The following is an 11,629-nucleotide window of genomic DNA, read 5'->3' on the forward strand; positions in this document are numbered from 1 at the left end:
GATAGATAGATAGATAGATAGATAGATAGATAGATAGATAGATAGATAGATAGATAGATCACATTCCACAGACTGATAACTTTACTCTGTGTAACATTAGTGTCAAGAAGCTGTCCATTTGTTTAAAATAATGAGCCACAGACTCTTAAAATGAAATGCAGTAGCTGCAAACTATTTTTCAACAAAGTGACAGCAATGGAGTTCAAGTATAGTGAGTTGTTAAATTTTGAGCAATCCATTTAAAAAAAAATAATTGTATGACAATCTTATCTATTTATATTAATGCTAAAATAAATGTATTTAAATGAAATTATAACCTATACATGTACATCAAACACCTGGTTGTCTGTTCCCTAATGATGTCATGCATAATGTATTTAGATTGTTTCCTTAAAACCGCTTTGCACTGCACTGTGGTTTATTTGGTTTTTATTATTATTTGTTCCCTCCAATCAAAACTGACAGTTGGTGTGCTTTAATACTGCCTGTCGAGGGATTTGTTCTCTAGGTACAGAAGGAAGATGATCTGACACTGGACATGATGCATTTATTGCTCAGTAATCCTATCAGGAAGCAGAGCTTTGCTTGTGTAAAGTCATTGGCAGTGAACACAGCTGCAGCCTTACTGTGCCGTCTGAGTCTGTTAACATGGCTGCTGCTCAGACTAAAGCTGAATTTGAGGATGAAAGTTGTTCTGTGGATATTCAGTTTATGTGCCATTATCGTTTCACATACCAGAGCTGTGAATATGTATCCCATCTATCAAAATTTGTCATCCAAATCAATAAATAATAAAATAATGTTTCCATGTAGGCTTGAATATATGACACTTTTATTAGATATGACACACATGCCACCAAAACTCTCAAAAGGAGTTGCTCGGTATCTCCAGTAATATGAGATTAGCTGCACAAGCGGTGCCACTTCACTGTACACACTGAACTGCTGCATCTAGTCAGTGTTACTCCAAGTATAAACTAATGTGTCTCAGCCATTATCATAAAAACATGCATGCAGGTTTGTCTTCAGTCACAGTGACATGTCAAATTAAGGGTATCCCAGTAATTACAGCTACACACTGTCTTTTGCCTCAGCAGTAGTCAGCGAGCACACATGAGCAAACCAGCTAATCTAGTTATCTGTCTAACTGCAATTATCGCTGCAGAGCAGCACAGGTTTTGCCCACGTCCATGTTTGACACAAAATGTGGCTGTTTAAATAGGCACAACTATATCAGGAAGCAAGTCAGCCTTCCCGAAAGAATTAGTTATTATGACTAAAGGCAAAACTCAATGCTTGGGAGTGCACAAATTAGTGCAAGGGAATTGCAAAAGTTATTGCAAAGCAGCAAAAACGTATTGAGCAAGAAGACATTAGTCTAATACACATCCAGATGCTTTATGGATACGTTCATTATTTGTGTCTCCCTTTGTTTAATAACATATTCTCTATTCAATTGTACACTGAGGAACAGTTGCCGTATACACTTTACTGAATAATAATCCTCATTATTGTCTCTCACTTTGTCCTACTTACTATTAATTACTAATCATTTAGGAAATCAACTATATAACTTGATATGTTTAAAAAAAACATTAGTTAGAAATATTGATTATTGGTGTGAGCTAACAAAGTGAGATGCACTGGCAGAAAAGGTAAAGTGTTGTTAAATGGAGAGCTGTAATCTTGTGATAAGGTGTGCTGTGGGGCTTGAGATAAGAGTCCCTAGGACTGTTTTGGTGGCTCAATAAAGGAAGTGATATAAGACATTTAAGCTTTGATAAAGGAATTTGCATACTATTGAACTGCCACTGAAACATAACTTGATAATAAAGGTGTTTTTCAGGTAGATAACTGAATGTTGGGTGTTGGTGATGCCCTGGTTTTTCGAGGAAAGGAGGTGAGAGGCATTTGACATGTCTGAAAGCTGGGTGGAGGTTTATGGCAAGTTCAAAACATGGGAGGAGAAGGATGCTGGCGTCTCTGAAGAAAAAGGGAACAGAAGCTCTGACATGCCTGGGATGAGGGTGGAGGAATTTCTGACATTTTCTCAACTGGGGATAAAATAGAGCTCTTAACTCTGGTTAATACTGTTAAAATGTCTCAGGGACAGCTCCAAGAGACGACTGGCATGACTTTCAGATTAATATTTTGAACATAAGAGTTCAGTGAGGAAACCTATTCTGCCGTGACCAAGAATATTTATGTAAAGCATTTCAGCATGACATTTGTTATCAAAAATATGATTATATATTTTGTACATTTGCTTTTAGAATTCATATATATCACCTAAACTATGAAAGCAGAAGACAGAATGCTCAAATAAGTTTTTATTTTCCATTTCGATATTTAAACGATTTATGCTTAGAATGGATTCATGGTAATAAAACAATAGTTCAGACACTTTGAGGTGTGGAAAGATTGTGAACATTTTTTTTTTTATTGTAGATAGCGTATCTGTTGTAAAAAAAAAAAAAAAAAAACATTTTGCCCTAATTATGTCTAAAATCGGACTGCCTTGATGAGCTACTGGATTTTTTATTTATTTTTATTTTGCAGTTTTTTTATTGTATTTATTTTAAGTAAACCCTGTAGCTTCATGAGCTATTGGATGATCACAGCAAAATAAAGTTGCCTTAAAACAACTTAATTCTAAATGAATAAATAAACTGATTCATAATTCATTCATGGTTGTTTACATCAAAGTCTATGGTTAGTTACATTCCTAGTGCAACGTGCACTTCTGGCCATAACTGCATGACATTTCTGCTAGAATAAGCATGTAACCCAAAATGACAGTGATGTGAAAGGTTGTAAAAATGCATTCACTTAAACCAGTATGAGGTTTTTAGCTTGTCAATCTATTCAAATTTAAATGTTGTTTCTTGAACATAATGTCAATCAAAAGCTATTGTTTGTAACTTTTATTTTTATTTAAATCCACATCAAAATATATCCCTTTAATATTTTGTTCTCTTCATTTTAATTTGAATATAACATTTTACTCAATAATCCTCAATGCAGAAAAAAACAAAATAGCATTTAAAGAAATGCTGCCCTTTTATGCTGTACTTGTAGACAGATTTTCAGGCCCATGAGTGATAAAGAAAAACATTGTCTAGTTGAAAAACAAACTATAAGGTCTTAGGATAACAAAACTGAGGAGCAACACAAGGGCCATCATCAACAGCTGAAATAAAAGTCATGTAATCTTACTAAGAGCACAGAAAAAAGGATGATTACTGTTTTGAGAGTCTTGTTTTTCTACACATACATCAGAATCAATCTAAAAACTCAAAACTAATGACACTGAAGAACATAATATACTTTAAAGACATGAAAAAAGTACATAATCTACAAAGCAATTCTTCTTTTCACAATACTAAGAATTTCTGCAATTTTCCTTCAGTTGCTCTTTATAATACATTTACAATAACAACCACAGTTTATCTACTTTGTATGCATTCATTCTGCAGTATAGGAAGTGCTTATGCAATTATTTTCCTCAATCTCTACCTCTCCCATGTGTGTCCTGCTCTCACATTCTCCCTAGATGAATTCAAGTCGTTCCTGAAGAGGCTCCCCTCAACCCATTTCCTACCCATCAGCAGTGTTCATCTTCTGTGGGGCAGTGACTGGGACCTGCAGGCCCGCTACAGACTCCTTCAGAGCTCCCTAGAGATCCAGCGGCTCAAGATCCAGCGCACCGCCCGCAAGCTCTTTAGCCTCAGCATCCGTTGTCACCACAATCCCAGCCACCAGACATCTAGGGAGAGGTGGGTAGAAATATGGCCTTGATGTAGATTTGCTCAGCAACATGAATCAATAATTTAGTTGTTTTTTTTGTTTGTTTTTTAAACTTGAGATTTAGGTGAAAAAAGTCAAAATTTCAGACACTGTCATAAAAAAAAAAATCCTTCAACTTATTGGTGAGTTTATTTTAAATGTTGCTTTTTTGAATCATGAACAGTAAGCAGGTCATCTATAATAGATTTTAGCTTATGGCTGTGTTTTTACTTTACATCAAGTCAGCTTAGTGCTGAGGCTTGCACATGCCCAAAACACTATAGCTCACTCTTGTATTTTACTTAGGAGACGGAAAAGAAAATGTAGCTGTGGGAGTTTTCTTGTTAGGTCATTGCACATATCTCTCACCACCTACTGCAGTTGAAGCTTAAGAGCCTCGCTGTTGATGTGCCATCGTGTCAGCACTACAGGAAATGCCAAGAATGTCTCATATCTACTCCAGTAAATCAGAAAACACCATGCAAACTATGGCAAGATACCTGCTGCCACCATGAATGTCTAAAGTTATTCAGCGTAGGTGGCGTCACGATGTAAATGGAAGCAGAATTGGTTAAATATTAATTTAAGTGGTCTGAAAATCAACTATTGTCAACTGACCCAGACAGAAAATGGAGCACACCCACATTTGTCTGAGCGAGTTGGCTCGGGTATGTTCTGAAGTGTTATCAAAGAGCTGCAGTATGTGCTTCCTCGTCCATGGAGTAAACATCAAGAGTGCCTGATGGCACAGGAAATAAGAGCAGCATGTTTATTTGTTTGCTGGTGTGAAACAGCTTTGCATCAGATGGTGGATTTATTTGTTTTCATCAAGTATTTTGGGAAGGTCTTACAGAGCTATTGTTGTTCCGGGTGGCATTTATCTACTCCCTGTGTCCTATGGTCTTTATTTAGTGTTCCTACTGGATCAAACACGTTTATATATTATCTATTTATTTGGCTGAATTTGACTGTCCAGTGTTAAAAAAAAAAGTGCTGGACTGTACATTTACTTTATTATAACACGAGATTTTAACCTAAGCAGCAGCAATATTTTTATTTTTATGTATTTGTTTATTTATTTTATCACATGTACAGTATCTAATAAATTCAGCTCTTATAGCCATGCCACTTATTTAGTTAATGTGCCCCTCATGACCATTAGGGAACCATTGCCTTTTTTACACTGAAATCACATTTAGTATTTTCTTCATCTGAGCCAGATCTGCTAAGGGAATTAAAGATGAACTAAGCATCTTTAGTTTGCCAGTAAATTAAAAAGGAAAGCTAATGAAAATGTGGAAAATAATAACACTAATAATAACAAATGAAAGTCATCTTGTAGTGGCAAAATGACAAAAAAAGAAATTGATACACAGACGCCTTGTTCTTTTGGCTGCTCACAGGAGTTGCCAGAAAGTGCAAACTTGCATTAAAGATCTGATCATTGTTTTATATTGGATGCCCTTCCACATGTAACCTGGGCTCAAACCTGCAGCCGCATTATTAAGATTGCGGGGCTGACCGCTGAGCTATCACATCCCCTTCTAGTTTATACTGTAAATGTATCCTGTGCCAAAGACAATAGCACAGTCACCCACCTCTTACCATGCATTGTAGAGCACTTAGAGAGCTGCAGTGCAAATCCCCTTCAGTGAATTCTCTAGTGGTTTTGAGACCATCTTCCATCCTCTGTTGGGAGAATCCCCCCCCAGCTCTGAATACTGAAGCCCATGTGATTGCTTTGATCACAGATTACACTGCCAACATAACAGTCTTTAACAGCACACAGTCCTCTTGTCTGATCAACAAATGGGAAACTGTGTTGTTTTCCTCAGGGGAAATATTATGTATGGGATAGTTTGGGCTTGTATTTTCTTATATTCCTATTAGGTTATATATATATGTTTGTTCTACTCTGTCAGAAATAGGAAATAGAAGGAACCTAAAGGCACAGCCAAGCTTACCCAATCACCAAGAGCTCAATGATCCTGAGATAAGGAAAAAGATTTGGATATTACAGATAGGCGGCCAGCCCTCGGATTACAATAAAACTTTCAGTGTCTGAACTTCATGCAGTACATCAATATTAAAATATAAAAGGGATATTAGAACTTATTACTTTGCTAGAGCTCTGTGATCTCAAGTATTTGTTGCTATGTGAGCAGAAGCAAATTAGAAGTGAAAACAGACAAGACAAAGCTCTTGGGATGCTGTGTTGCCAAGGGAACATGCTTAAATGTATTCCTATGCTTTAGATATTCTGAATGTGAACTAATGAACAGCATATTCATAGCTCTGGTAAAACATTAAATAAAATAAAAAAATAGAAACACTGCAATATGTAGTTGGTCTTAATGCATCCATATAGAATGTTTGATTGAATTTAATTATTCTGACAAGCAGTCATAGCAAGGGGCTTCATTATTAAACTGGTAGCACAAAGCTTTCAGTTTAATCACAAAATGGATCCAGTATAATAAAACAGACATGTAGTTATTGTATTTATTAAAACACATGATGTGAATTTGTCAAGCAAAACTTTAAGATAATAATAGTAACTACAATAGCCACTTATGTGCTTTTTAAGGAAAGTTGGCCAATAAATATATTTAAAGCAACTAATAAAAGATGGGTACCAAAATCACGCCAGGTGCTTTATTTAAAACTTCATAACGCTTAACAACATTGCCCTTGTTCTGGGTTTACCTCTCCACTGGGCACCCATGCATTACAAGCACCATAAATTCCTGTGGTAAACACTCACAGTGGAACCCTAAATAGATTTGCCAGTGCATTTTCTTTATTAGTATAGCAGCTTCCTTCAGGTACAATGAACTTAAGAGTCTTCATGTAAATGATTAATGGTGACAGATATGGAGTTGCATTATTCCCAGCCAAATCATTTGCATCCAGTTTATGCACTAGCTTTAATTATTCATGTTCAGAGTCAAACCTGTTTAATGGTGCGTGACCTTAGCATCTATACAGTCATAGGGAGACAATTCCCATTTACCTTGGCACACACATTAAAGTAAACATTTTACTTTGTCTATTTTTTCTTACCTATATATTTGTTAAATTGTTGTATTTATTGTTTTTGTGTGTGCTTGACTATAAATTTGCTCAGGTCTGTTTTATTGTGCAAAATAGAAGCAACAGCTAAAAAAAAAAACTATTAAAAATATTAAACTTAAATTTCAATTTACTAAACTGAGGGAACCCAGTTGAAATTATACCATTTCTGCATTGACTGTGACTTTCTCATTAAGTGCCATATGTATTAATTTACTTATTGTTGTATGTAAAAACAAGTGAACTTAAACTTGTTCAAATTTCAAGATGATTTACAACAGACAGCAAAACTACACAAGTGTCTGAAAATGTTCTGGCACTGCTGTTTAGGATGCTTGATTGGTGAAAAGTGCAGGGTCATTAATGATATTAATAATAGACAAGTTCACCAATATGTCAAGCTAACCTTGGCCAGACTTTGTCTCTGAAAACATAGGGAGTATAAATCACCTTCTGTAGTCAGAAAATATGTTACAGAACTGGCAAGATGACAAGACAACATGCCCGAGGGGAAAACAATCAAAATCAAGATGAGAATAACAATTAATGCTTCCCACCAACTTGGACGCTATTTTGTAAAATTTGCTGACTTGATACTCTCGTTTATAATAACGTCATCCATTTACAAGGAATCAAATTTTGAATTGATTCAAAATTCGGCTCACTGTTAATAAATCTGTTCCATTATCCATCTTCTTTCTTTCCAGATCTGTCATGCAGTGGCTCAACAGGGTTCAGTCTTTCCTGTACTGCAACGAGAATGGATTTTGGGGCACCTTTCTGGAAAGCCAAAGGACATGCGTGTGCCACACAGGCGTCACTCTGTGCCAGCGACCCATTCCATGTGTCATAGGTGGCAACAACAGCTGTGCCATGTGCAGCCTGGCCAACATCTCACAGTGTGGCTCCTGTAACAAGGGCTACAAGTTGTACCGTGGTCGTTGTGAGCCCCAGAATGTGGACTCAGAACGTAGCGAGCAGTTTATTAGCTTTGAAACCGATTTGGACTTTCAGGACTTGGAGCTGAAGTACTTATTAGAGAACATGGATTCACGATTGTACATTCACACCACTTTCATTAGTAATGAAATCCGACTGGAGACATTCTTTGACCCACGATGGCGCAAGCGCATGTCTCTGACTCTGAAAAGTAATAAAAACCGGATGGACTACCTCCACATGATAATCGGCCTGTCGATGAAGATCTGTCAGATGCGAAATAGCAGTATTGATCCTATGTTTTTTGTTTATGTCAACCCATTCAGCGGCAGCCATTCCGAAGGCTGGAGCATGCCCTTTGGTGAACATGGATATCCGCGTTGGAAAAAAGTACGACTTCAAAACTCCCAGTGCTTCAACTGGACTCTGCTGTTGGGCAACAGGTGGAAGACCTTCTTTGAGACGGTGCACATTTACCTGCGCAGTCGTGCTAAGATTCCAACCGGCCTCCGCAATGATACAGGACAGGGTCCGGTGGATCTTGCAGACCCTAACAAGCGGCAGATCTACATAAAAATCTCTGACATCCAGGTGTTTGGTTACAGCCTGCGCTTTAATGCTGACCTGCTGCGTAGTGCCGTTCAGCAGGTTAACCAGTCGTACACACAAGGAACCCAGTTCTACTCATCCTCATCTGTTATGCTCCTGCTACTGGACATTAGGGATCGGATTAACCGTTTAGCACCACCTTCTGCACCTGGCAAACCCCAGCTGGACCTTTTCTCTTGTATGTTAAAGCATAGGCTGAAGCTCAACAATAGCGAGATGATTCGAGTGAACCATGCGCTGGACATGTACAGCACAGAGATACTAAAACAATCAGATCACCTGACTGCTAAACTCTGTTGAGCATACGATTAACACAAGGACAAGAGATTTAAGAGAAACATCCAACAAACTGAGGGAATGTTAATTTGTATTTGTTTTACCCTTTTCGTTTTTTTTTTTTGGACCTTTTCTGCCTTTTGATGTAACATTAACTTTGTAAGTATAATTCTTAAAAAAAATAAATAAATAAAGAGCAAACAGCATTGATGAAAAGCTGTTGTGGCAGATAAAGATGAGCGGAAACATTACAAGAACTGTATCATATGTGTCCCAGCATGTCTGTAATTCCCTTAAAGAACTTAAAAGAGAGAGTGGAAAAAAAAAATATATATATATTAAATCTGTGTACTGGTGAACAGGAGGCCTTGATTATTATTTAAGGGATCAAAGGTTATTATATCTGAAACTGCCATTCTTTATCAAGGAAAAAAAAAAGAAAAAGACATTTTTAAAGGAACAATGAAAAATATAAGGGCAGACCAGATATTTTAATTCACTGAACGTGAAGAATATTTCGACATTATGACAGTTTAGTATTAAAATGTTTATACATTGTAAGGAATAGCTAGGACTAGTGAATAAGTAGTCACTACATTACTTATAAACTCTTTATTATGTTTCAGACCCACAGTTAATCTGCATTGCTCTCTGTGAGTAATTCTGCACTCTGTCATTGTTCTGACACATAAGGCACACAGCAGGGCAGTAATGGATATTCATGTCAAACAACAAAAGCCAGCTGTTTATATACACATAAATGTGAATGAATGTATAAGTGTGAGAGGGCATGTCTGTTTTTCATTTTCTTTCTTTTTTTCCAATTCGGCTTAATGCTTAGTGCTGTTTGTTCATTGAATGTGTCACTTGAGATTGATCCCTGTCTTTGCTAAAGTTTGCATTTGGTGTGTTTTTCCCCTGTGTTTGAAATGCCAGCTGTTTCTTTATTTCGTCTATTTTTTTTTCTTTCACAAGGCAGTACCTCCTGGTGCGTGAATGCAATGTAGTGGTCTGAAGATTTACCAATCAATGCTATTTTGTACAGCTTTGCAAAATGTACACGTTGTGACTGCTGATTTGTGGAGCTTTTAAGCACCAAGAGCAAAGTGTAAAGCATTCATCGTTCAGGCACATTTGCAAGACAACTTAAAGCCATACACTTCTCTGAGGTATAGACATACAGTAACCCATAAAGTTCATTCCGACTTGTTCCATTCATATGCCTTTGTTTCATTCTCTCAAATGATTTCAGATAAGAGCACAGCAAAAAAAAAAGAAAGAAAGATGAGAAGGGAACACATACTGTATTATCTTGACCAAGGTTGTGTTGTAAAGCCATTGAATTTGTATTTTGTGCTGCAGGAACAGAAAAAGAAGACAAAGAAGAAAAATCTTATATTAAAGCTTATAATACCTTTTTGGCAGTGTTATCGTGTAAGCTTTAGATGACCATGTGTAAAAAAAATATTTTATTTTGCAATATAAACTTTAACATTCTCTGCATGTTGCTGAAGAGCATAAAAGGAGCTGCAACCTTGTTTAACACTCAAAGTCATCAAAATGAAACATGAAACACTACCTATGTATAAATGGTCACACTTTATTTGGGTAATCCAATACTGAAATGTGTTTAGTCTTATTGGCTTCAATGCAGGTTTTGTCAGCTACTTTTATATTGGAAAAAAAAAGCAAAAAAAAAAAAAAAGCTTGTGAACTTGTTCAGCATGTTTATTGCAAACATTCATCGTGAAAAAAATGCTACATTTTCTGTCACTGGAACTAAAATATATGATTTTTTTTCTCTCCTAGATAATAGCTGTTGGCTTTTATATTATAGTTAAAGAACCAACATTTTTAAATAAATTTGGGGTTGCTCAATAGCTGAAAAAAAAGGGGCCCATTCAATTTAGGAATCTGCAGACTAGGACAACACAAGCTCAGCTCTGTGCCATTTATTTCAATGTATGCAGATTTGCTGTTGTCAGCACTGTCATTCAAAATTATCCATTGCAACTTCAACTGCAAACGTTAGCATTAGCATCATATAAATTGCATGGTAATGCTATGTTTTATTTGACATACAGTATATTTTTGCCTGTACTAGCTTTGCTGAGCATACTAGCACAATTACACTTACATGGAATAAAGTTTATTGAGTGTGAATCATTGAACATTCGTCCTCAGTTGTTGCCAATTGATTATGCGATGAAAGACGTGAATAGAACTAACGCAAAGCACTGACAGTATATGTGTTGTTTGGTGTTTATGCATGTTAAGTGGTTGTCTTTTGTGTACATATGAAGTCAGACGTGCCAACCTTTCAAACTGCTGTAACTAGTGTGACAATCGGAAACAAATGGCATATTTGACATTTCCTTGAGGGATACAACCTGCTGTTTATGGTTAAAACATTTTCACTAAACATGCACTTGCTATGCAAGTAAATTTGGATTCTACGTGTTGTACTTTGTGAAATATTTGATGTTTCCATAACAAGACAGAGTTGAGCTGACGAAACAGAATGCTTAAATGGCCTCTAAATGACCAGAGATGTTAATATTTGTTAGGTAATTTCCCAGAGCGTCAAGTATCAGTATTGGATTATCCAAATTAATTGTTACAAAATTATTATTATTATTATTATTATTATTATTATTAAGTGCCTGTTATCAATCCCTTTAACCTGTTCAGAGTAAAAAAAAAAGGAAAACAACTGAAATTTTACAGAGTAATGACTTTAAATAGTTCCAGGATATAAGACCCTACCTGATAATCTAATGTATTTTCTGTCCCCTACTGTACATTACACCTTGAAGAGGCTTGCGCATGAGGGGAAACTGGACCACCAGTCAAAGACAACAGATATTGAATTAACGATGGATACATTTTTTTCACTTCCCGTTGTACAATATGTGTGTAAATATGAGCTCTACTGCAGTACCAATGC

At 36.3% G+C, this 11,629-nt stretch overlaps 1 protein-coding gene across 1 annotated transcript in view; it reads left to right on the forward strand.

Moving 5' to 3' along the window:
• brinp1 (bone morphogenetic protein/retinoic acid inducible neural-specific 1) overlaps positions 1-9,957 on the forward strand; it is a 58,550-nt gene extending 48,593 nt beyond the window's left edge. The window contains exons 4-5 of the mRNA XM_037692007.1: positions 3,554-3,776; positions 7,566-9,957. Of these exons, the coding sequence (XP_037547935.1) occupies positions 3,554-3,776; positions 7,566-8,706 (1,364 nt within the window). The 3' untranslated portion in view covers positions 8,707-9,957. The remainder of the gene's footprint in view (positions 1-3,553; positions 3,777-7,565) is intronic.
• The last annotated feature ends 1,672 nt before the right edge of the window (positions 9,958-11,629 follow it).

The sequence above is a fragment of the Nematolebias whitei genome, chromosome 18, assembly GCF_014905685.2.
Source record: "Nematolebias whitei isolate Nwh7 chromosome 18, NemWhi1, whole genome shotgun sequence".
NCBI lineage: Eukaryota > Metazoa > Chordata > Actinopteri > Cyprinodontiformes > Rivulidae > Nematolebias > Nematolebias whitei.